At 41.5% G+C, this 27,509-nt stretch overlaps 1 protein-coding gene across 1 annotated transcript; it reads right to left on the minus strand.

Annotated features, from left to right (window-relative positions):
• Positions 1 to 419: 419 nt before the first annotated feature.
• On the minus strand, positions 420 to 23,323 carry MKRN1 (makorin ring finger protein 1). The gene is made up of 8 exons (XM_075051995.1): positions 23,068 to 23,323; positions 15,134 to 15,262; positions 10,322 to 10,548; positions 4,566 to 4,792; positions 3,867 to 4,081; positions 3,051 to 3,161; positions 2,463 to 2,601; positions 420 to 2,026 (listed from the first exon to the last, which is right to left on the minus strand). Exons 1-8 carry the CDS (start codon positions 23,238 to 23,240, stop codon positions 1,814 to 1,816), a joined length of 1,434 nt encoding a protein of 477 aa, XP_074908096.1. The 5' UTR covers positions 23,241 to 23,323; the 3' UTR covers positions 420 to 1,813.
• Positions 23,324 to 27,509: the final 4,186 nt, after the last annotated feature.

The raw sequence follows: 27,509 nt of genomic DNA on the forward strand, positions 1-27,509 counted from the left end.
GTCGATTCTCAGGAAGTGGCCTGTAGCAATGCTTGGACTTGCTGTCCAAACAGCATTATGACAGGAAACTATCAATACAATATGTACTGCAACTGACTTTGTCCTGAACAAATAAAATTAATACCATAGTGCACAACTTACTTCTGAGAAAGTAAGCCACGTCTGTTCCCACTAATGGCCCCATATATTCCTTCAACAGTTCAACTGTCTCAGCTGTCTGTTCAGAAGGTGTTCCTTACATTACAGGCTCTTTGCTGGAAAGGTTATAACCAAGTTAAAATTCCGTATTAGTGTGAAACGATTCTGCAGGAGTTAAGAATAAGTGACATAAATGCCTTTATACTTACAGAAATGCACACAAAAATAATCAATCAAGCTGAAACACAGAAGCTTCAAACTTAAAAGAACAGACAGACTCCTTGTTTAATTTTTTTGATTTTTTTTTATTTGGGAAAAGTGCTTCTTACAAAAGGCAGCTGCAAAACAATACGTTATAGACCTCAGAACAATTTCTCATTCCATTTAAAAGTGAAAGGAGAGGCAGTCTAGGGGACAAGAGCAGCAGGAGAACAGATCACGGGGCATCCACGAGTCAATAAAAAACAGCAATAATGTAATGCAAGGTTAAAATTCCTGTGCTGGGGCTTTGGTGGCAAAGTAATTTCTCAATGCAAATTACAGCCAGAAACTGCATGACTGCCTTTGTAAGCAGTAACGCACATAAACTGAACAGCTTTACCAGGCAACCTGCCCAACTCAGATGCTGAGAGGCACGTGTACCTCAAACCAGCTGACAGGCACAGCCATTCCCTAGTGAAGCTCACGGCTTAAGTGGTTACACCAAGTTCTAAAACTTACAGAGCGATAAAGCTAAAGGGGCCTCTCTGGTGTTCCTCTGACCCCACCTTGGCTAACTGGATTTCTGCTCCTGGACAACCCTAATCATACACATGAAAGAGAGCTGGCGTATTAGGGAGTGCCATCTATTAAGTTAAGCGATAGTTAAGATCACTGCCACAGACTGGGCTGAGACCACTAAACCAGTTTCATGTCCAATTGGAGGCTAGACTTCATGCACCAAGAGGGGATGAAAGATGGTTTTGTTATTTTTAACTTACACAGAGTCTCCCCATCCTTGAGGTCCAACTCTACATTTATCTGTATATACACATAGAGAGTTCTCCTTTCACAAAGACATTTTCCTTTCATGCTAAACACAGTAAAAACCCAGAACGTTCACACCTGGTTCTGGTTACACAGTAGTAATAGTAATGTGCAAGTAAACAAGAGACCAAAATCACAAATGAAGATGTGTACATGAGGGGGCTGGAACAGAGCTGATGCCAGAAAGAGAGTATTTGTATCTGGCCTCAAGTCAGAAATATTGGTACAAAGACAGAAGAAAGGCCATCAGCCAATTTACATCCCCACTGCATGGCCACTGCTCATTTTTGTATCTGGGCTCTTCAAAATGAGTGTGGAAGTCCTGTAAACACTTTAACCCTGGAACTGGGTGAACTCTGTTGGGTACACAGATGAAGCAACAAACCTAAGCTAACTGTTTGACAGTTAAATTCATTTTTACAAAAACTAACATTTTTAAGATTTCTTTCTTGTTATTTGTTTAAACAGAGGAAAAACAACACTCCTGGGGTGGGAGGGGATGGGAAGAGACAGACCCTGGGTAAAAGTTATTACAACAGCACCTGGAATTGATTGGCCTGCCTAGGAGAAACACAGGCACTGCCACAACACCACAGGTAATAGCTACTGCCTGAAGCCAAGATGACAGTCCACACTCCACTGACAGGTGCTATAGATCCAAGTCATAGTAATCTTCCAGCTCATCATGAAACAAGTCCCACTCATCCTCGGAATCCGTTAGCTCATCGTCACCTCCTGCTGCCAACAGCATAAGCAACATCTCACCAAGCTCAAAGGTCACCACCTCATCCTCGTCGGTCTCAAATGGATCACCATTCTCTCGCTCCTCAATGAACTCCCAGAACCGATTCCTCCGCTGGGCCTGCAAGTGGAACACAAACATTTCCCCAGGTGACCAAGCAATACAAGGTAGGAGTCTTCCCAGAGGCTGACAAGGTTCAGCCCCCAGCATACTGCCTGACATGCAAGAAACCATGTTTCTCTTTCAGGGAGACACTGACCTCCAGTAGAATTTACCCTTATACACCCCTATTAATGCTACCCAACATTTCTACTTCAGTATGTTGGTGTACTAGGAAAGTTTTTAAAATTCACTCTTTCCATCTTGGCCTCCAGCATTCACAAACTTTAGACTACAGCCTCCTTCAAATTCACCATTACAGAGGTCTATCAGAAGTAAAAAAAAAAAAAAAAAAAAGTGTCAACATTTCCCTGTCCTCTTCTCAAAGCAGCTGAATTAACGCACACTCCTCTTGCACTCTCTCTGTATAGAAAGGACAAAAAACAGCAGCACTGACCCGGTATCTACTTGACGTTCCCACTTTGGGTCTCTGTGGCTCCTCTCGGCGGCCGTCAGGATAGGCATGTTTGTAAAAACAGTTCCCTCCAAATGGACAGCTCCCACGGCCTTCGTCAAAATACCTGCATGGCTTGTTGCTGGAAAGGAAAATATCGCAACCCTTACTCACAGCAGACCCCAACCAGACTTCAGAATTGCATTTACCTGTAGTCCAAAATGATCTCAGGTACCATTTGGAGCTGAAGGTATTTTGTCAGTATAACACCGACGTGCAGAAATGATGTATTACACAATGTGTGTGGGTTGATGCATGCATAGGGACACTGATGGCTCGCAGTGCACAAGCTTGTACTACCTTATGGCTACACCACCAGCGTTTTGCTTATAGAAGGGAAAGATTGAGGTCAAAGAACATAGGAATAGCTTTGCGACTGTGTGGTTGCATGCATCTGTGGGCAGATAGGCAAGGACGCACTCCACACGTGGTGGTGGAAAGGAGGTGTGAGAGGGCTTTACACCAATACCCTTCTCCTGGTGTGCCTTTATCTCTGCAGTCTCAACTTGACAAAGGCTGCAGCGCTCATACCTCATTGCCTCCTTGTATTTCTGAATGAGTTTCTGCTTCTCTTCCTTCTCCTCCACCCAGTACTCACTTGGAATGACAAAGTTAGATGTGATCCGACATTCTGGGCAGGACCTGGGGAATGAACAGACTGTGCTGCAAAATTCCACATTACAGGGCGCTCGCTCTCCTAAATTACAAGTCATGGCACATATATCCATCTTTAAAGATGTATTGTACCCACACACTTGCTGTATGAGCTTTTCAATCTAGACTCTCTTACACATGAAGATAACCTAAACTCTCCAAGAACTCAATGGCAATGGCAGCTGGTCAGCTTGTCTCAGAAAAGCTCGAAAAAACACTTCACACAGACTCCTTTTTCTTTACAGTTAAATAAATTTATTTTCGTTTGATTTCTGTATTTATTTGATTGGAACTTTGTTTTTTTAGAACAGCCTTTCAATGGAAAAATGTTTTGTCAACTAATTAATGAACTAGGGCGGTAATGAATTAAGAAGCATACATTCTGAACTGGTTAATCTGTTTTCTGATTCCTGGCTGGGTGTCCAAGACACAAACAGTAACCACTGGACAACATGCTACTAAATACATGAAAGTTATTTTCTACCATTAATTGAGTTTTGCAAACTTAATCCATATTAACCAAATCAGAGTGTACATGTTATCCCTAACAATTATTTCACTTCCAAACTAAAGTTAGTATGCATTTAATGCAGTCTCTGTGCAGTCTGCATCTGGAAGTCTGTTGCAAGTTGTCACAAGTTACTAAGTTCTTCCACAGTAACAAAGCACAATCGAAATGGGAAAGTGCCTCACTTTATAATCTTGCTCTCAAATTGTTTAGCACTCCTCCACTTGCGGATGCACTTGAGACAGTAAGTGTGGCTGCAGTTGGAGAGGATCCCAAAGCGGCGCTCACTAGGATTAGCTTTTTCATACACCACCTCCATGCATATCCCGCACACCATGTCTTTACTACGCTGGACGGCAAATGAAAGCTCCATGTCCTTCTCGTGAGCTTCAATGCAAGACTGAAAAGGAGAGACAAAGAAAACGACTCCAGAGACAACTGGTCACCTGGTGAACTCTAAGCAGGTTTTCAAGCTCAGTTTTACTCTGCTGTTTTGCATAATGAATGGAGTATGATTAAGCTGAAAAATCTTTATCCAAAAAACAAACTTGCTCGGAGGGGAACAATCAATACAGAGTTCAAATTCCTTTCTTCAGACATTGCTTTTAAACATGAGAAAGGCAATCTAAAAGACCACCCCGTTTTACTAGGCAAAGAACAAAGCTTTAGTATCTTTAAGCAGACTGCTCTCCCAGCACAGATAAGGAAACCCAGCTGCTTTTAAATATGGCCCTGACAGGAAACAGTCCAATTTACAACAGGAATTTCATTCACTGCCTGACCTGCATGCACCTTCAAATGAAAGGAAACTAGTGACAAGTGATTGTGGGCAGCTAAGAAGCAGTAACTTAGAGCTGTTTAACACCAGACAGTTGTTTGCTTACCTTTATGTGCTCGGATCTCTGTGCAGCATCAATTGGATGCAAGACCTGCAGTCCACACATATCACACACATCCCCATGAATATACACGCAGTTTTCTCCATAACGACATTCTCCTACTGCAGCATAGGGGCACAGCTCCTTCTTTATCTCCACATCTACTTGCTGCTTTTCATATTCTTCCTCAATCACCATTTCCTGCAAGGGTGCTTCAATGCAGGAAGGAGCAGCTGGAAACAAAATTAAGGACAGTAAGCAATAAATTCAGACTGAGAGCATTGGGAGCAAGAATACACTGTTTTAATGCAAAGTAATCTTTGGGTAACCCTGCTCAAGTTATCCAGAGAGAATAATAAAAACAACCAAAGTTCATTTCAGTCCAAGTTTCACATACCCTCAACCTGAACTAAGTTATTTTTCCACTCAAGAAAGCATGACCAATTTCTTCATCCTTCAACCCAGACAAGACTAAAGCTATCAAGGTTTCAGTGGCCAGATTCAGATCCGTTTACAGCCTAAGTCTGCACTGGAAAAAATCTCATTAATCCTCAGCAGCTTAAGTACATTTTTATAAAAATAACTGGTTCAGCAACAGTTAAATACGGTTACAAATCTATCACTGCTTTGAGAATCAATTTCAGATCAGCTAAAGTCAACAGGCTTTTTCCCAGAAATTACACAGCTGAAGCAATAACAGGTATATCCAGCATAACAAAACACCAGTATGTAAACACGACACCAGCAGTTCCTTATGTGCAGGTTAATTAGCACGTTGTTGTTCAGCCTGGACAACAGACTTTCACTTCTAGACTCCCATGCATCTCCATGACAGACAAAAGCTGGGTCCACACCTCTCAAACTAACTTGATTCCAGGTATTTGCCAAAAAGCCTATCCTAAACAGATATCTGGTGTCAGTCAGACATGTAAACCTAGCTTTAAGGAACTGAAATTCAGAATATTTTCATTGCATTCTAAGCTAGCCATCAGTTTTGCAAAATCCTTAAGTAAACTCCCTTACCTAATTCTAAACTGAACTGAAATCTGTATCATTTCTCCTCCCCATTTAGACAGCTACTGCCTAACACTTCTCCCTGTACCTCTTGAACATACACTTGTCTGTGTCACCACAAGCCAAACAGCCTTTTGAGATAATTACATTAAGTAGGATGATAAACTAAGTTTTAAGACAAAAGCAGTCGGTTTGAAACTGAAGACATAATAAACACAGGAGGACAAGAAAGCATTACTATATTCAGAATAAACACCAGGAAGAAGAGCAACTGAGCTTCGTTTACATAACCAGTAGCTGTTACAAGAGTAAAAAGTCATCTAGGCTATAAGAAAGTGTAACTGTCATAAGCCGTTTGAGCACTAGATTTGGAGTAGTAAGCAAAAAGTATCAAAGGCATACCTGGATCAGTAAAAGTAAAGGACAGACTCCTCAAAAAAAAAAAAAAATCAGAGACTGCACGCTCAGTTTTCATCCCCATGGAGCAAAGAGATACAATCAGTATGTATCAGCCTCTTAGATTCTGGACATGCAAGGAAAAAGCAGGTCCCTCAGAGCTCACAGTTTTGGGGCATAAGCAAATATTGAAGATTAGCATAGGAAAATATTGGCTCTCAAAGTAAGTTCAAGTCTGCTTCTTGAACCATCTCTGACATTAGAGGTCACTCACACTGATCTTGGATCAGTCTGTTTGCTAGAAACATACTTTTCAAAAAGCAAGTGATTGACAGAGTAGCAAGTCAACTGTCAACCTGCTCATTTTTCAGTAAGAGATTTCCAACCAAAAAAGCTTCATTACCCCTTCTTTCCCATGAGTTCTAGTAAACTGGCACCAAAAAAGTAAGAAGTAACCATATAGTAGGTTCCACCTACTCTTCTGAGTAGCTGAACATAATATGAAAATTTGTATTTATTAACGGAAATTTCCACCCCCACCCCCCCTTTTGAAATCCATGGTCTCCACTTCCAAAAGAAGTAACAAAAATCACAACTACCAATCAGTTTCTATTGCCTCAACTGTCATTTTTGTCAGTGTTTTTTCTAGTTAATGTTACAGATTTTTTACCTAGTTGCTTCACATGACTTCTGACATCTTGTTTGACCCTTACTGAGGAAGGAGAGTTTAGTAGATCATAGCATGGATGGGCAGAAGCCTACTAGACAGACAAATGCAGCTGAGTTTCAAAGGAATCAAGTGATAAAGTACTTCTTTTAATGGGGCTGGGAAGATGATCTTTACTTAAGGCAATCCTATATCCCTGGAAAATGCATTCTTTGAAAGAAGAGGCACATTTGAAGCTCCTAAGAGAAAAAATTTCCAATCACCTGCACTCCTCTCAAGGGTATTTTTTGTCAAAATTTTATTCAAAAAGGGTTTTATTTGTTTAAAAAAAAACAGAAACAAAAAACCCCAAAACCCACTCTATTACTTGAGGTTCTTTGAGAATGAAGCCTTTGAAGTCTTACCCCTCCAGAGACTGACTTAGAAACCCATTTATTTATTATGCTGGTCCATGAAAGGAGAGAGCAGAACTTCACATCTTGGCACAAAACAAGTATAGAGTTGTTACTTTAAACAAACAAGCCACCACCAACAACAACTACTTATGTCAACAAGCACAGTACAGCTACTAAATTCTAGCCCAGTCCACAATACCATGCTTGCACAAAAAAAGTACAACCAGTTCTTAGTGACTAGACATCTAGACAAGAAGATACAGATCTATGAATGTCAGTCTAATAATGGCTCTGGGTACTTCTACATTATGAGAGGGTTGGGGAGGGAAAAACATGCTAAAAGTGACATTAGTTTTCCAGTCCCAGTCTTCTGTGCTGTCCCAGCACTTCCCCTCAGCAAGAGCTGTATTTCTATGAAATAAAAATTAATTAGTATTTTCACTTCTGAATATCTTAGCTTCCATAACCTAAAGCCCTGCATGCATATCTCCTGTATCTACTGCACTGTATCTGCTACAGTTTTGCTACCTCTTTGAAAGCAAAATTAGAGAAACTCACAAGACATCATTGCCTCAGTAGTTCGGAATCAAACATCCCTCATAGAGCAACACTTACTCTCTACAATTCTGTCTGCGCTTTTCAAAACCACTATTCTCCAGTAGGTGGACCCAATCCCTATCTTCTCATTGCCATTTCACAGTCAACAGGGTTAAATTCATACAAGTGAAAAAACTAGTTCATTACCTTCAATTCACACACCACCTGTTTTCACTCCTGGACACGCTTTGTAGCATCAAATACATTCATCTTGTAGCAGCAGGAAACAGCCACCCAACTCAGAGTGTTTCCTATATTTCTGCCTTTCCACTCTCCCTCAATTATTCCAGAACATCTAGCAGCAGCAGCAAAACACATATAGAAATATGGTGCAGCTGCAGATCAAACAAGTGAATATCTGAAGAATCACCAGTATTTTCTTTGCTAGGCCTTGATGTCACCTTCAAGATATCAGGTCTAGTCCCAAATCAGAGAATCATCTGCATTAGCAGAATGTCTTGTCTCATAGTAAAAGATGAGCATTATAGCCCAAGGTACACATGGTTAAGCTGCCAACCCTGAATCTTCAGCATTTGCAAGACAAAACACACAGGCTTCTAGCTGATCTTGAGAAATAGGATTCATTTTAAAATTTCCAAGTACCTGTACATTTCTCCAGGCATTGGACAAGAATAATCTTTAAGGCTTTAAAGCATATACCGTGGAACCGTGCACACATGTTTGTGATCACTACAGCAAGGTGCTTCATTTTTTTATAGCTTAATAAAGACAATGGCTCCAGAAAAATAAAGTTTTCAAAATGCAGCTTTTAAGAAGTCACCATGGGAATTAGCATCATGTAGCGCTGTTCAGAACAGAAACAGCCGAGTATGTTTGTACATTAAAATACATCAAATTTCAAAGGATACAAAACAGAGAATTTCAAACAAGATTAAGAGAAGAGAATGTTACTTTACTTAATCTGTGGTAGCCACAAGTTTCCACAAAAAATAAGCCTGACCCCCTAGAAAAAGGAACTGCTTCAGTAAAACTGAGTTAAAGGTATAATGAAATGCTCTTACGCTTCAGGAATTTAGGAGAAAGCACCAGCTCTCCTGTAAGGAGGTGTATTTAAAAGATCTCTGGCTGTTCAAACTAGCAACGAAATGCTTCCAGTGGATGGCCACGCAGACATTAAGGGGGATGAAGCTCATGAAGAGAGACTGAGGAAACTGGACTAGTTCAGCATAAGAAGCGATCTTATTGCTATTTTCAACTACTTAATGGAAAGGAAAAAAAAAAAACAACCAACAAACAACACAAAGCCAGACTCTTCTCAGGTGTGCACAGGACAAGAGACAGAAGGCAAGCTGAGGCAGGGAAAAAAATCCAATCACATACTAGGAAAGAGTTTTTCCTTGTGGAAGAAGTCAAACACTGCAAAAGCTGCTGAAAGGTTATGGCATTTTGAACGTGTCTGAGGATAGAGACTTAAATAAACAAAGCCCCTGTCAACCTGACATAGCAGACCCTCCTTTGAGCAGGAAATGAACTAGACGAAAACTAGAGGTCCCTTCCAATCTAAATTATTCTATTCTGATTAAATGTATTTAAAAAGGGGGATCCTCTATCTCAAACACAGAAGCTGTATCTTTTATGACAGTAAGGTGACATATTAACAGGTAGAAGACAAGTTCTCATTCCTTTGGACTATACCCAAGTCACAGATTCACCAAACAATTCCATAATCAAACTTCTCAACGACACTACCAAAATGTTAATGTCACTTGACCATTCCTTTCCTCTTCACCCTTCCTCAAATCAGATCAGAGCAGGCTCCAGCAGCACCCTGTAACATTGAGAAGGTAATTCTCTTTTCAGATCTGAGACTCTGAGTAGTGCTGTGGAGACAAAAAGTATAATCTGAGCACTGTATGACAACTTCAAAATTTTCTGGATGCAAGGTGTCTATTTTGGATTCAAACAATTATTTTGAGTACTCATGGCCATAAGCCTTCAGTTTTAGAGAGCCAAATATTAGAAATTATGCTAAAGTAAACACCTTGAGCCTACTTTTCACTTAAATTTTAAGTCCTTGGGCTATCTTTCTGCAGGGAAAGCAGATGACAAGTATGCTACTTAAACAGTCCGGTCCATACGATGAGCTTCTTCAATCTCACTCTCAACGTGACCTGTCACAGTAACAGAAAGTCAAGTCTCAGAAAGGCAACTAAAATAAATGATTTTCAGCTTCTGGTCTGAACTGCCATGGGATTCATGAAAGCAAGTATTAGGCTTCCATTCATTCTACAGTAATCCGTACCTCCACCAAAAAAACCTTTAAGAGACTGCAAGAAAAACCCAAAACAACGGCAGCAGATTATCTTTCCAGAGTAGTGTTATTAATTGCATTGCCAGTATTTTCTTCTCCCATCACATATGCAAACTAAACTTCAAAGAAGGAGATTCTCCAAGTCATTCAGAGCCACAACAAGAAGGAGCCAGTTATGCAGAGACTGTCTTTAAGTACACCTGGTTTCAGAACATCAGGACAGCAGTAGTTAGTAACTGACATGGAATGGTCCGACTACTAACATCAGAAAATTTAAACATAAGTTACGGACAGATCACATGAAGTGATAAATAAATATGAATAGCTGTACTCAACAAAACCAAAAGCATTAAAATAAACGGACTACATACAAATTCTTGACCCATGACAGAAATTTACTGTTATCCCATGATCAGCTTACCACGTCCACAGTATGGCTGCCCAGGGACAAACTCTACAGCGTTCACCCAGTCTTCAGCACCTACTCCAGCAGCTGCCAGATCTATATTTTCATCTTCTATCTCAGCAATAATTTCTTCAACCGTTTCAGGGAGTGATGCGAAGTCTGAGGATACTGAGGGATAAACTTCTGCATCTGGATTCACATCAGTCACTTCTTCCTCTTTCAGTGGCTTGGTATGTTCATATCTAAACAGTTAAGACACATCATGTCAACTCTTCACAAAAAGATACCTCCATAAAGCAGCCCAAGGTATTGGAAATAAACTGATTAATATGTAAGCACACTATTCTGAAGGAGGACCTAGAAATGGCTTGAAAGAGAAAGCCACTAATGACCCTTTATAGAGACACGCTTCCACTTCTGTAATGTCAGCACTGCTTAAGGAAACAGAAGGTAATCCATGATTTTTGGGGAAACTGAGCAGCATGCACAATTTTTACTTAACTTACATAGAATGAACTTCAATTATGTCCAAAATTGGTCACATAGGTACTATGCATGTGGAGTATTACTGAATGAAATAAATTAGTTCATTCAGCTTTAAAAAGAGAAGACTAGGGGCAGATATTGCTGTCTTCAACTACCTCGTAGGAAGCTACACGAAAGATGCAGCCAGAGTCTTGTCAAAGGTGCAGCAACGACAGCCAGTAGACAAAAGTCCAAAATGAGAAGTTACAATTAAGTGTTAGGAAAAAAATTCACTGTGAGGGTAGTCAAACACTGGAATAGGTGCCCAGAGAGGCTGCATGATCTTCATCCTTGCAGAAAATCACAACGTGACTGAACAATACCTTTGAGCAACCTGACCTAGGCTGGCTCTGCCTTCAGCATGGCTCCAGCGATCCCCACCAAAATAAGTGATTCTTTTCTGTATCTGAGCATCTTGCCTCATTCAGATTTTATGTTGAATTTTACTTATTTCTAATATCATTTTCCACAGTAAGTTGAAAGAGACGCTTGGAACACTTTGAGCCCTACCTTTGATCCCACTAGCAACAGGAAAGCACCATCTCCCTCAAAAATCTGTCTTCCAGCAACTAGTAGACTACATGGAAAAATAAATTACATGTGTACCTTTTAAGTCTTAGATATTTGCCGACTAATTTCAAGAATAAAGGGAGGGAATTTTTGGAGATCATACAAAACTTTTAAGCAACTCTGATTCATTTACCTCGCGTCAGACTGAAAACAACAAAGTCTCACGGTTCTTGCATATTAAAGAGATGCTCCCAACCAAATGTCAGCTTTGAATTCCTAAGGAAGCTATGAAGCACAAATTTAAAAGTCAAAACTTCAGACCTCTACACCAGTGGTCTCCAAGTGGTATGCACGCACCCTAAGGGGTGCGCAAGAAAATCCACTGGGGTGCAAGAAGAAAATACTAGAACTTCTTGTCATGCTTCCTTTTTCTAAAAAACACAAGAATTAAGTTTTACTAATATTTAACACACAGATTGACAGCGGTGTCCTCACTCTGTCTGTATGTCAGAGGGTCTCACATACGGTATGCGCGAGGTGTCCTCAAGGAGGAGCAGGTGTTCCACCACGCAGCGGGGTTGACAGTGGCACCCTCACTTGTTCACTCACTTTCAGCATATTTCAAAACATTGCAGTTTGTTTGTGCCCAATTAAATGGACTGACAGATTATATTATCTTGTTTTACCTAAATTAACTGGAAAAACAAACAAGTGGCTTAAAAAGATTCCTGCAAATAAACTGTGGACTGATGACAACACTGATAATGTGAGCACAAGCAAACAACAAGGAAATGTCAGAACTAACACTTCTCCTACTCCTACCACGAGCTCTTCATTACAAGGTAAAGACAATGCCAGCCTAATCAGATCTGAAAGAACTTGGCAGGGGGGGAATAAATAAATCGAGATTACTGAGACAACTACTTGAAATATGAATTTACATCCACTATTATTAATGGTGAACCTTGCCCTCAGCATCTATTGTGGTATGAAGCCATCACAGTTAGCAAGACATTTAAAATCTACAGATCCAGAACATGAAGACAAATCTCTACAGTTTTTTCAGAGATGTTTCAAGTCATGCGATACTCAATCTAGTACTTTACAAAACTTCACAATAGAAGTTTAGAAGCCTTTTTTGAGGCTTCTTATATAATAGTAAAAGACAAAAAGCTACATACCATTGGACCACTTGTTCTTCCTGCTGTGGTAAAAATGACTGAAATAATGCATGGAAAACAATATGGTGACAAAGTAAAACACAGTCCTTTGTCAGCAAATACTGTTGGGAAACACGCAGAAAACATTGCTGAAGATGTGAAGAAACAAGCATTAGAACAAATTTCGCAGTGTGGGAAGTTTGCTGTACAGTTGGATGAAAGTACAGGTATTTCTAACATGTCTCAGCTTATGACATTTGCTACATTCTGTTTCAATAGTGAAATACATGAAGAACTACTTTTTGTGTGCCACTAAAGAAAAGATGTACTGGAAGAGATACATTCTCAACAAGTGACTTCTTTAATAAATTTAAAAAAAATGTACTGGAGGAGATGTACTCTCAACAGTAAGTTACTTCTTTATCAAAAACAATGTTTTATGGAAAAACTGTAACCAAGTGTAACCACTGATGGAGCTGCTGCTTTGACTACAACCCAAAAAAAAAAAGGTTCCAGGGTAAGGTTACAAGAGATAGCACCACACTAGAAATTCATTTACTGCATGGTTCACAGGCAAGATATTGCAGCAAAGATGGGAGCCAGAAGCGCACAAAGTGCTACAGAGTGTCATCAGTATAGTTATTTTTTAAAAAAACAAGACCTTTAAATAGTCCAATCTTTACAACACTTTGTTATGAGATAGAGAGCAACCATGAAAATCTTCTCTACACAGAGGTTTGCTGGTTATCTTGTGGTAAAGCACTTAAAAGTTGCCAAAGCTGAGTTATGCATTTTTCTTTCACAAAGAGACAAGTGTTCCAAATTTGCTGACCACTTCTGTGATGACAAGTTGCTGTCAGTAGTATGCTACCTAGCAAATATTCTCAAAAAAATAAACACACTCAATCTGTCCCTTCAAAGTAAAGCCAATGCTTTAAGAACAAGTAACTGCTTTTTGAAAGAAACTTGAAGCATGGAGACAACATTTTGAAAATGGCTGTTCTGAAACATTTCCACCATTATGCAATTTTGTTGCCAAAAATGATGCATGTCAACTATAAAAAACTCTAATAGCTTGTACACTTAAAAAACCTGGATGGAAACAGAATTCTCTAACATGTTTAAAAAAAATCTTCCAAACAAAGAGTTTCAGTGGGTTTTGGACCCATTTGTTAAAAATATAAAAATGCAACACCTTCCAATTAGTCTGCAAGAACAGCTGATTGACATCAGGCAAAGAAGGAAATTTACTAACCAAATTTTAACAAAAAAATCTTTGCACAATTGGTAGATGGGATTGAAAAATGGGTATCACACATTAGTAAACACAGTCAACAAAACACTTCTTCCTTTTGGATCTACATATCTTTGTGAAAGATCTTTTTCAGCTATGACAGCCATTAAAACTAAGTACTGAAATAAACTGAACTTAGAACAAGACCTTCAAATCGCCATATTACAAAATGTTAAACTAAGATTTCAAAAAATAGTGAAGCATATTCAATCAACATTAGTGTCAGTAAAAAATATTGTTACTAATAATGCTTTTAGTGAAAGCAAAAATTGTTTTGGACTTAAAATATTTATAAAGCATTGTTTATTTCATCTTTATTACATCCTTCTTAAAATTCTTATTTTTGTTGTATGTTTTATATTGTACATAATGTATTAGTACAGTAGTAGATATATATAATCTATAAGTATATATACATTGGGGGGCTGCTCAAAAGTTTTTCACTGATGCGGTGTGCAATCAAAAGTTTGGGGACCACTGATCTACATGGTCAAGAAAGCAACATTGGCACATACAAGGCTACAGAGAGGCTTATTTTTGTTACCTTTCTTATACATAGTAACCATATATTAAACATGAAAATAAAGCTCACTATGAACTACCATATGAAGTCACCATGCAAATATTTCATCATGCATTAGAGCTGCAACAAGAGAGAATGTTAAAACTCCTGATAAATTTTAAAGTGAACTTAAGATGATGCAAACATCCCTAAGCCTTTGTAAAGCTTTGCTACACCAGGAAAGCACCAGTTTCCTTTCTTCACACTTCTTTTTAATAATTTCAGGGGTATAGGTTAAGTCATATTATGTTTTCATAATGTAGGGCCATTTTGTACAGGCAGTATTTTAGAACCTACATGACTACACTCAAGTTACTTTTCCAAACTGGCAGTTCAAGTGTCAGAGTAGCAATTCCTGAAGAGACACATACAATCAGAAAAAAAAAAAAAAAAAATCTTACCTGTTCAGGCTTTTATGACCACTCAGCAAATGTAACTCAGTTACATCAGTTCAGCTAGTTTGAATGTAGTCTCAGATTTCAATTAATTTATATACTCTTCTTATTAACAAACAAAAAATCCCCCACACCCTGACAACTAGCATTTTTACCAGTTTTCATCTCGCCTTGCCTTTGCTATTTATTTCCATAGCAAAGCAAACACTATAGTATTTAGCAAGAGAAGGCAGTTTGTGAAAAGAAGCTATTTTTACAGATTTCTGAAGTTGCTGTGAAAGAGGAAAACACTTTAAGATTTATTGCCTTTCTGTGAGCTCTCTATTCGGGGACTTTGAGTGAAATTACTCCCCTACAAGATGGTCAAATGCATTTTGTTACCTGCAACGATCTCCGTAAGCACAGCATCCTCGCTGATAATACCTGCACACCATGGCAGACTGACTAGTGGAGAGGTCATGGGAGTAGCGACAGTTGTCTCCTTCCTTGCAAACTCCATGCATGAAATATCTGCAAGACAGAAGATTACTGTGAATTAAGGAGAGGCACTGAGGCTGTAAAAGTATCTGGATGACAAATTATTCTATAAATCAAGCTATGCTGAATTAAGAACACCACTAACAACTCATGGGACCATGTCCCAGTATAAACATAAAAATTACATCTGAGAGAAGATGAAGCCTTAACTGTTCCAGTGAACTGCACTGCACATTTAGGGACTTATGCTTACAAATGCCTGAAAAAAAACATGCGAAGCAAACTTTATCCTGGGCTATGACACAGAGAAGGAAGAGTCCTGGACAAAGTAGATGGGGACAAAATTTTACTTTTAGCTCCTGTGTTCTGACACCAACAAAAACCTTAGAGAAGCCCACCACTGAACCCAAAAATCAAAACAGATTTAAGCCCTCAGGAAAATTGTTTAGGGTGTGGCTGATTTTGAATTTGTAAATAGTTCAATCAAAAGTAATTTCCTCTCCAAGAATGCAAAACATGTTTATGATGGATAATTGCATTTGACAAAACATACACATTAGTTTTTGCCATAGGAGCCAAACACTCAGTAGAAGCACCCTGCTTCAGTACTGTGCTGCCTATATTGGAAGAACTGAGTGGAGTTTCAAAGCTTTTGAGGGCAGTTTACTGAATTTCAGCATGTCATATAACACGAGGTTAATTGAGCATCCTCAAATTCAGCTATTCAAGAAAACCGAACAGTGATTTTCCATTTAGTTGAAATTTAAACCTAGAAGACACAAGCTTCTTTAAAGTACTGTAACTATTCAGACTCAGTATGCTCACATCAAAACTACAATTGAAAATACAAGTTTAAGTACATCTTTGCCAATCAACATAGAAGTACTAGCCAAGAAACAAACAAACAAAAAAAAACCAACACCAAAACAAAACTAACCACTATGTAAGAACTGAATCCATCAACATGTTTACCAACACTTCAGTTTACAAAGAGAAGCAGTGGCCCCAGATACCAAGTTGCAAACTCTGAACTCATTGGAAATATCAGGACCTGGTAAACAATAAAAATTTGTTAGGATTGAGGTGTCATAGAAATTCTTCATTTGCCTATAAAACACCACTTCAGGGAAGATTGAGATGCAGATTATACCCTTCTAAACCTATCCTGCTGCTGAAAGGGGCAGTCCTGCCCTCGTTCTGTTACACACTTTCGCATTGGTACTACCACACCTACGCAGGCAGAAGAACCAGGTCCTCCGACCAGCTGACTGTGCAGCCACACAGCAGTACAGCCAGCACAAGAGACAGAAGGATCATCTTTCAGCAGCCCAAACTAAGATTAGGATAGCTCTTCACAAAACAGCATGTTCAAGTCAATATTCCTAGACTTAAAAGGTGTCAACTCATTGAATTGCATGAACTTCTGCATAGGTACTTAGTCTGCTGTATTTTTAAGATGTCAGATAAATCGAAGTGAACAATTCACCAAACGACATAAGCAGACCTACATTTGTAACCCAGTACTAGGGTTCTATTAAAACCTGAGGCAAGTCTTAAGAGGGCTGATAACCTTCCATGTGCAAAACCAGTGGTATATTCAAAGTACTAAGAACAACAAAAAAAACCAAACAAACCTCCTCCCCCCCCAAAACTAAAGCAGTTTTGTAGACCACCAGCTGACACTTGCCATCAGGCTGCAATTCACACTCAAAACAATCACCTGTCTGTACACTGTAGCTGCATAGTAACCGGGCAAGAAATGTGGTCCTGCATAAAAGTGGTATAAGACCAAGATGAGGCTCTGCAGGATATTCTCCCCAGAGATACAAGTACCCTAGTCAGGTTTGCCAGGTGGCTGCACAAACAGCTATGCCAGCACACACCAGGAATAGGATGTAACAAAAACAAAACAAAAAAACCCCACACTCCATAAACAGCACCCTCTACTGTGAACAAAAAAAAAAAAGCAGGAACCCCCCACCACCACCAAAAACCCACCACCCACACCCCCCCACCAACACACCACCACAACCCACCCACAAACAAACCCACCTCAAAGCCAAAAAAATGAACAACCCACGAACTCGTGGAACCAGAACATAACTGGAATTTCTGGCTTGCTTTTAAGAAGCAAGAGTCACACACCAATAGGGTAAAAAACAATTCGGGTCGTTAAACATTTGTTCTTGTTAACAACTGTTATCTCCACCCTTTGCTGATTTCCACACAGCACTGCTTCCCCCACCTGCTGGGGCACGCAATTTCATAGCCACTTGCTGACTCAGATCAGGGAACAGAGCTTCAGATGTAACCTGACATTCCTTTTGCTGCCCCCATCGTTATTTTTAATCTAGATCAGATCACTGTTCAGCCCCACTGCGCAGCCACGCTGCTACTTAAGCCAACAAAGCGTTGGGACACCACTATGGCTGAAATAAGCGACTAAGAGAAAGGCATTAGCCTGAAGTGAGGACTTTCATCAGTAAGTACCTGGTCAACATAACTTACCCTGAACACGTAAGCCTCAAAATCAGGCTCTCCCACTGCTTGTTAGACAGAGGAAAGAGGGCTCCAAGTCCCATTCCTTCTTTCCCAGCTTATGTTAGAAAATCCTCTGCAAATACAGATTCTGCATAATTCTGAAAGTTCTCACAATTTATTACATTAAGATGGTAGGCTATAAGGGGAAAAAAACCAAACCTGAAACACTCATAAGCTCAATTTAATTCACACGTTACTTTTAAAGGCCTGCAATCCTACACAGCAAGCTCTGCCTCATTTGAACAAGGCGGCTGGGGTGGGAGGAGAGAAAAATGTGTTTCTCTAAGGATTATACCAACTCCCCCCATGTCGACAAGAGGTAGGGTTTTTTACTTTTAGGTCACAAAGAATTTAACATTTCACACATGAAATTGCTGTGTTTGACTAAAATATGCTTTGGTAATATCAAAAAATAAACAGAGTGCATTACTTTTGGTGAAAGGTAACAAAACTTCTGTTGGAGAATATCTTTACACACACCAAGTATTCAATTTAACTGTAGCTTTACACAACAGCAATACCAGCCTCTTGTTTCTGGTTACAGGAAAAAAGGATCCTTGAAAACTGAGAAATACATGAGTTACCTGCCTCACTCAGTGACATGTAGAAGGATATCTGAAATTTGCATTCTGTCAAGTACCCAGAGAATACATTAAATGTCATCTGAAAAAGTAAAACTGGATCAAGACAAGTATATAGCTGGATTTTCTCTGAGCATCTATGATGCTGTCATCCAAAAAAAGCACTTACTCTGGCAGCAACCCTCTCCATCTTCTCTATTCAGATATACTAGCATAATTTGGTGAGGCTGCATGGGGAACCAGACCAGAGAACTCATCGGGGTCCAAACCCGGATCAGCTCCCCAGTTCGGTTCACTGCATGACTGTACAAAACATGAGTGATCCCAACACACAGAACAACCACAGAGAAGTAGTAGTTGCCTGCACTGGCATTTTATCACTGAAAAACATTTCAACTCATGTCTAGTTACAGATGCCTTGATCAAAATAGCACATCCTGATTTTCACAGGGTAAAGTCACAGAAATCAGGCTTTGCACATCCAAAAGTCTCAAGTTGTAGACAAGATCCAGTGGGCAATTTTTGGAACTGTACAGAAGAAACACTTGCCCAAGGCCATAAAGCAAATCATGTCTCCAACTCCCTGGAATTCCAACCACTGGAGAGAGGTCAGATGTTACAAGTGCTACAATAGATTTACTAGAATACTTAAAATTTTCAAGTTTATCCAGGTTTCAATGACCTTGATTTCCATGACGCTTTAAAGTGTAATAATCTACTGAAGATTGTTTTCCATTGCTAGAATAATATTACTTCTATTACTTTCCATAAGCTACAGAAAAAGAATGTGCAATGCCTTTATCAAAAGGACACTGCAGTGTTAAACACATAACTGCAGTCTAAAATCCTGAACATGGAAGCATCTGAAAGAAGCTAGTACTTCTATATATTAAGTCTTTACCCCTGTAATCCTATTGGTGAAATCAATATGCAATACTTCTTTCCATAGCTTTTGAAGCTTGCAATGGGTTTACTTATTCAGGTGTGGTTTGTTCTCTACTTCAAGGCCACTTAATTCTGCTTTCAGGTAACCCCACTTTGTTTATTTAACTACTGGTTTTGCTGAATTAGAATGTCACACCCAGCGACAGGCCTCCTTCAAAAATTGAGACATTGCCATGACTGGCAGACAGGGAACCTGAGGATAATAGCCAACTGCAGTCATTAGCTTCTTCAGGTGCCATACAGAGACTGACAATTCCCAGAGAAGAGGCCAGGCGCCCTGTTCTAGCACAGCACGTGGGCGTTCAGCCACATGAGCGGCTGATGAAATTCTACATGAGTTAGTAACCTTAAGAAAAAGGAAAAGAAAAAAAGTAGGTCTTAATAGCATTTATCGCCTTGTCCCTTCTTCTCCATAACCTCCTTCAGCACGAAGCTAGTGGGGAATCCAGAACAGAGCAGCTAAGAAAGGGGCAATACAAGCAGGCTGTTAAGAAGTTTGCACTCCACACCTTATCACTAGTGCTCCACTGAATGAAGGAGGCATACTTCACGAATTCAGATTCCTCACATTGAAAGACAGCTAAGTCTTTCTTTTCGGAAAGAGCAGCAAAGATACAAACACACAGACAACTCTCAAAATACACCAATTAGTTGCTAAGGGTTTTATTTATGTTCAGTTATTAAACAAACAAATGAAATGTAATCTATTTACATCAACTTGATGACCTGAACTATTATTGCATGACATCTGGAAAACACAAGTAAGTATCTGGAGCTAACAGTGTCAAGTCTTTGGAAAACAATGTTGGTTATACTACTTCTCAATAAAACTACGTATCCATCTGAACCTGGAAGGACAGAGAAACTTGGCAAGGACCATCATTCTTTCTCTTATTTCAAACATATCAATAACAAAAGGATCAGAACATTAAATAAAAAGTAGTTAAGAGTTACAGTTTTATTCCAGATCAAAAGATTATACGTTATTACACACCACAAAAGCGTTAAAAACTGCTAAACCATAGAAGCAATGTATGAAAATTATTTTCTATTGTCTCTTAAGGAACATGATGAATTCCTACATTTCACCCTGAGACTTCTGAAATTTAGATGCAAGAAAAGCAGAAGGGTAACATCTGCAAAACTAGACGTCTAGGAGAAATCAAAGTCCTTCATCTTAGTCATTGTGTCTCTCACTCTGAGGTATCAATCATCCATCCCAAGGATATCACACTGGCATAATAAAACTCATTAACCAACCAATTTATCATGTCAGGTATTCGAAGGAGCAGCAAGAACTTATTCTACCAATTCTAAAACTATCAGTTCTGATAAAACAGCAGTATTCCTTCACCAGCCATGAAGTGCTGAGTCTTTATACTGAAGGGACTACTATCTCCCAGTTCTTCAGGCAGCATTTACTGTCACCTATATGAAGATTCAAGCAAATAAAGCCTATAAACAAATAGAATTGTGCTCTGTTACTCAGAATGGAAACTGCTCTACCTATCACATTAAAACTCTGCATTTCAAAATTCAACCCCTTCATCTCACAGTTAAAACCTCAAGCTCATTTACGAAGATAAAACAAGATTTAATAGTATGAAATATTATTTTCTTGAATAGGAATACATCCTATTGAAACCAAACTTAGAAAAACAAAATTCTTATCGCACATCCCCAGAAGCTCAAGTCAGAATTGTTAATTTCACTTTCAAGTCTGAGGAAAGCTACTCTGTCTACAACTTGAATGGCCTAGTAAAAATAAACAATAAGCAAGCAAGCAATGGGATAACTAGTAGGATTTGTCAAAAAGAACAAAGAATGGAGAGGTTCATTAGGTCTAAAACCCAGATCTCGTTGTTTAAGCTCACGTTAACTCTTACAAAAAAGTAGCTTTAACTTCCCACTAGTCCTGTGTTTGTAAATAAATATGCTCGTTAGACTCACTGCACTGCATGGCACTGATAAACTCGACTTCTTCTGTACTACGACAGTTACCGCCTTCAATAAATTGATTTATTGTGCCTGTTACGGGGGGGGGGGGGGGGGGGAGATCTCACCAATCCATTTCACCTAATTGAGCCTTTCGATTTTCAGAAATTATGAGGCAATCTGCATAGAGGGAGCAATAACCTATACCCTTGCAGCTCACTCAAAAGCCGAGCTAAGCATCACACCCGGTCATTTCCTCGTCACTGGCCTACGTTTAACTGCCATGAATCAAATATTAACCCGGTTATTCATAGGCAAGACTCTTTGTATGCAGAAGTACTGGGAGAGAGCTGAGAAACAGCGCTTCTCAAATGGACACGTTAACAGTGCATTAACCAAAATAAACAGTGATCAACAGTTAACAGGAATGTGTTAAATACTGCAGGGTATACTTAACAGCACAAAAGAGAGACACAGCAAGGAAGATCCCTGTGAAAGCCAAGCAACGTTTCTTAATACTGCTATTTCAATCTGCAATTGGCACAAAAGGAAAAATATGCAGAAGAGAGACCGAGCTCACATCGAGATCTAGAGCCTCTTCCCTTTCTGCCCAAGGGATGTTCCTTTTTGCTTCCAAGTGACTTGAAAAGTATTTGCTCAGAAGCATATTCAGGTTAAACGTAATTTACGATTTTATTTAAATAAAAAAATAAAAATAATCATTGGAAAAAAAAGGATCAGGTGCTCCTTAATGCTAATCTTGGATTACCACTTGCTTTCATATAAAGTAATATCTTTCTACATTCACAAAACTGTTTTATATTCCTTTCAGCCTGCAAACAGAGCAGCAGTGTAAATTTAAAAATAGTCCATCTGGCAAGCTTTACAACATGCAGTGTGATTTGCATAACCCCATATAAAAGATTTATCAGAAATACAGTTTAAAGGAAAATACAAATAGAAAATGACGCAGCATACGGAATCTTAACGTAACTCAAGCAGCAGCACTCCTCACATTTTGCAGCCTATCATGACTTATTCCCATTCTCTGGTTTAATAAGTAATTCTTGCTGTATCAATCACGAATCCGTTTCCATTTTAAAATTTTGATTCAAACGGGCAAGAACTTAAAACAATTCCGTATTTCCTGCTTTATCGCATTTTCTGGAACGCGGTTACAGGACTTCCCTTCTACAGTCTCCTTCACACCGGCCACTGCGGGCATATTTTCACACAATAAAAAGTGGCCCGCGGCACCTCATAAGGAGCCAGCGAGGCTTCCGACCCCTCCGGGAAGGCGAGGGGACGGTAGCCACACGCGATTTTCACGGCGGAGCCGCAGGGAACACCCTCCCGTAAGGCAAGGCCGAGAAGAAAGGCCGCAGCCCGCGCCGCCCCCGCCCGCGGCTCGGGCAGACTAGGCCCGCAGCGCGCTCGACGCCAGCCGGTACTTCCGGCAATGGGCCGCCGCCGCCGTCGCCGCCACACTACATCCCCCACAAGTCCCGCCGCCGCGGCCGGTTTCCGCCCGGAGCCGCCGCAGGGCGCGGCGCGGCCCGGCCGGGCCAGCTGCGCAGTTTGCCGCAGGCCTCCCCCGGGGCGCCGGGCGGGGCGGGGCGGGCCGGGGGGGTGGGGGGGGGAAGGGGGCGCTGCGGCCGCGCGTACGTGACCGTGGGGGGAGGGGAGGGCTGAGGGAGCGGCGCTGAGGGAAACGGCCGCCGCCGCCGCCGCCGCGCGGGGGGGGGCGGGGGGGGACGACGGACGGTCGCAACCACGACCGCTACCGCCACCCCCCCACACACTCACCCCCCCACCCCGGCTGCCGACAGCGCCTACCTGCAAGTGACCTGCTTGGTCCAGCCGCCTCCTCCCGGCCCCACGACGGGTGGCGGCACGGCCGCGAAATCGAAGGCCGCGGCCGTCGCTCCCGCGACGGCGGATGCTCCCAGGGCCGCTGCCGCCGCCGCCGCGGCGCCCGCCGTTGTTCCCAGAGCCACCGCCTCCGCCATTACTGTTTATCCCACTCAGCGGCAGCACCGGAACTTCCGGGAGCACATCCTTCCGGCCGGCCGGGCGGGCGGACGGAGCGCAGCCGGGCGGCAAACGGGCGAGTGCGGTGCCTGCAGGCGCGCGCCGGCTCCGCCCCTTCCCTCCGCCCCTCCCCGGCCGAACAAGCGGCTCCGATTGGTGGAGGGGAACGTCCAGGCGGGAACGTGCCGGGTGGGGGAGGGCGCCGGGCGTTCCCGACGTGCGGCGCTTTGCCGTTGTCCCCGCGCGGCCTCAGCGACGTAATGGCGGGTCGGGGCCTTCGGTCGCGGCCCGGGGAAGGGCACCTGGGCCGCACCGCGGGGAACGGGCCCAGGCGGAGCCCGGCAGACCGGGCCTCGCCCCAGTCAGCCCTGAGGAGCGGCAGCACTCGCCTGACGGGGTGGGGCCCTCAGAGCCGCCCAGCTGCCGGCCTGGGCTGCGCCGGTTGGGCTGGCTTAGTCAGGGGCGGGAAACGGGCCTTGGCTCTAGAGAGGAGGACACGGAACGGCAACGTGGCGCCGGCTGCGGGCGGGGGGGGGGTTGGGAGCAAAGCGAGCCGGTGGCACCCCGAAAGCCCTGACTGAAAACTGGCACTAGGCCACCGGAGAGCTTGGTGCTGCTAATTTGGGGCGAGAAACACGGCATCCTTCTGCCATAATAAATCCTGCTCGTGAAACTACTGTTTGCCTGCTCTGCATCGTGCCCTTGTCTTCCTACTGCCAAGAGTCTTAATCCAAGTACTAGACGTGGCCTGAAAAGGCAGAGTGAGAAGCAGGGATGCAGGGGCAAGGTGAAGGGAGAAGCCTGTCAGTGCAGTGTTACTGATACTTCACACATCTATTTCAAAATGTATTAAAAAATCATATTTAAGTTGCCAGTCACTTCAGAAGATACTGAAATTAAGACTTTGTTCTAAAAGTAGACAGTAGGACGCCATCCCGAGATGGCAGGACTTCAGGAAGTGCACTAGAGAGGTCAGAAGAGGTAAATCTGTTTCCAGGTTGCCTTGAAACAATGACTTAAGTGCCCTTGAATGACCTGAGAAATGAAGTAATGTGAATGCACTTGCTGGTGCCTTCTGGAGTATGCAGTGCTGTGACCTGGGCAAACAGAACTCTAAAGTAAAAGGCACTGAAGTATACATACAGATTGTAACAGACTTCAAACCAAGGTAAAGGTATGCGTCAGAAAAAAAGACGGCCAAAAGCTGAACTTCACAGGATTTGGTGGACAGAGGTTGGGGCACAGAGCCTTTTAATTCTTGGGAATTAACATGGTTGGTTGTGTAAGACCAACCTTCACCCAAGATACGGAGCTGGAATCAGATCAAGACCTTGATCTAGGCTCTCTATGCAGCATTGATAGACTCCCTCCTGAGATCAGCAGCACAGTGTTCAAAGCTGGATAGTTTGTAAATTTGGTTCCACAAATCCATATTATGAGAAAGCCAGGATGTTCAATGGAAAACTGAGCTGTGAGAATCAGGAAGCTGTTTTTAAAAAGTTCATATTAAAAAAAGGAAGCGTTTTCCACACCTGATTTCAACACTGAAACGTAAGAAGTTCAAAAACTGCACCAGGTTTGTATGCTCAGTCTTACGTTCTGTTAGAAATAGCTGGAGAAAAAAATACTTTGTATTAGGAAAAAAAGAAATTAATCAAATACTTTATCACCAAGCCATTAAGATAATATGGAAAGTTTTTCTGGAACCATTGGAACGATCGTGGAAATCTGCTGATAAAAGTACAAGGATGTAAGCCTTTAAGGAAGGACAGACTAAATCACTAAAGAGCAACTTCATCAGGCCTTTGTGTGGGTTAGAGCGTTGCCTTGGATAGCAGCCCTGGCAAGACAGCCAGCTCCAGGCACCATAGTTCACAGAAAGGTAAAATAAATAAACAGTTAAATAAGTGTGTTCCATATGTATCTGCATGTCCGTAGTACATCTCCTGGATACTGGTGGCGTAGAAGCAAGCTTCACAACAGAGAAAAACCAATAAGCAAATTCCAGCTCACAGAACTGCTGCAGGTTAACAGACTCTTAGAAATCAGGTACACAAAGGGAAATACTGTCCCAAGACAGACATGCCAGTGAGACAAAATTAATGTGGAGCTTCTCATTTCCCTAATGCCTTCTGTAGTAACGCCCCTGAGAGAGAAAAGGTTTCAGAGGAGCTGGTAACCCGGGTAGGAATCACTCAGAGATGAAAATGCAAGGGTGGCGCGGGGGGCCCAGCTCCCAGCAGGCAGTAGGAATTTGCCATGGCGATTTCTTTGTTCCCAGCCGCTCCCATTTTACCCAGCAACCTGTTTAATATTAACCTCTACTTCTGAGGCCCAGAGGGGGAAGTACCAGCAGCAAGGTCTCTGGGTCACTGCAGACAGGCAGGACTGGAAAGTCAGCTAACACTGCAGCAAGCAGAGGAGCGAGTTACATGCAGCCACCACAGTTTCTTACAAAAACTGTCTCCAGCAGTTCTCCGGGGCTTTCTCTTCTCCCAGTCACCTACACACTGTGATCTTATCACCCTAGCCCCTATACCATCATCAGCCATATATCCCATTTCAGAAATATCCCGGGAACAGCACGGCCAGCCAGTCTCTCAGGGGCTAGCAGATATCAAACTGTCCGGTTCTCTTCCTGGTTTAGCAAGCCTCAGCGGCTTTTCTGGTAGAGCAAAAGATGGGGTTAGCCTTTGAAAATTGCTCATATAAGCTCTTATTTTCATTGTAATAAATCCAAAAGACAAATCCAAAACTTGGGATGTGCACAAGACTGCAGGAGTGCCCTCAGAGCTGCTTGAGTGGCCCTGTTTTGTCTCAAAGACCTACAGGTTCATATTGGAAAGCTGAGCTAGAAACCCAACAGGCTCGTTTTCCACTTGTTTTAAGGAGAAAAATGGCAAACAAGGCAACGCGCTCTTACCCCTGACTTCATCTGACATGGCACACTGAACTGGGTGCCCACTGCATAAGATCATATTGAAATGATCATGATCTTGAGAGTTGGAAACGGAGTGACCGGCCTGATTACTAAATCATTATCTGGTAGCATGCCAAAAATGCGATAGCCCAGATAGGTTCCTACATTACTGCAGTCTTTCCTAATACAACTATTTGAAAGTAAAATGATGCTATTATAATTTGTGTATATTTTTCAAAAATGTAATTTTACCTACCCATATTCTTTTCAATACATCTGGCCACCCATCCGCCCAGGAAGAAGACACCATTCACAAAATCTTCAGCATCCATTTATTGTATCTAAGGATGCAATCTATCATTCCTGCAACTAAATTCCCTGCAGACCCCATAGCAGAAGTCAGAGGTGGATTGTCTTTGCAACCCAGCAAGCTTTCTTTGAAGTTTCCTTGAATGTGCTTAGTTGAAAAGATTGGAAGGATGTAGAAAATAAGACGACAGTCATGATTGCCGAGTTAAACAGAAGTTGCAGGAAACTTCTTTTGAAAAGGACTAGTGTAAAATGTGAACGCTGCTTTAACAACCTATGTTTTACAATTTCCTGATTAATGGATTGCAGTAAAATCAGTTCCCTAACACTGATTACTTTAGCAATACACTAGCAATTACTTTAGCAAGTTTTACGTTATGCATGGAAGTTGCATAGAATCATGTCTTGTCTTTTATCCTGTAAATCAATTCCTTCATGAGCAGCCATTTAACTCTGACCTCTGATATTTTCTGTAGATAATATCAAAACATGCATAATATCTGTGCATTAGATCTCAAAGTATCCTTGCTTTCTTATGAAGGGACAAAGATTTATAATTTCAAAGTCCTCATTCAAAGCCACCCTAAACCTGTTAGAGTAGATTGTCTTTACAGTAGGAGACTACGATAGTTTTTCTCTGTGAATCCAGCTTGTGTTCACGGTGTAGCCAGGCACCTGTGTCCTACGGAGTATTGCCACGACTGGCTTTAGACCTCCAGCGTTCCTCACTGGGAGGGCCAACAGCTGGGTAAAGCTCTTACTCTGAGAAGAAAGAGCTTAACAGCTGTATTTGGCAAAGTTGAGGGGGAGGCATGAATGCAATTCCTCTGCTTTTTAGGAATAAGTACAAAGGGGCTCAGTCTGCAGAGGCATTGTTTTAGTAAGCAATGAATTCACTGATTAAAAAAGAAGTCTAACAGCAAAGGAATCTGAAAAATGAGAAAATAAAGAGTGAGGGGAAAATCTGGCACCGTGTGAACAAAAATAATCACAGAAGCTTTCTTCACCCTGTCGTGAA

This window comes from Buteo buteo, chromosome 19, assembly GCF_964188355.1.
Source record: "Buteo buteo chromosome 19, bButBut1.hap1.1, whole genome shotgun sequence".
NCBI lineage: Eukaryota > Metazoa > Chordata > Aves > Accipitriformes > Accipitridae > Buteo > Buteo buteo.

Coding starts and splice junctions, on each gene's coding strand:
- MKRN1 (XM_075051995.1), bottom strand. CDS start 23,240: ATGGCGGAGGCGGTGGCTCTGGGAACAACGGCGGGCGCCGCGGCGGCG. Junction 4,793..10,321: donor GCAGCCATACTGTGGACGTG/GTAAGCTGATCA, acceptor TTTTGTTTCCAG/CTGCTCCTTCCTGCATTGAA. Junction 4,082..4,565: donor AGAGATCCGAGCACATAAAG/GTAAGCAAACAA, acceptor TCTCCTTTTCAG/TCTTGCATTGAAGCTCACGA.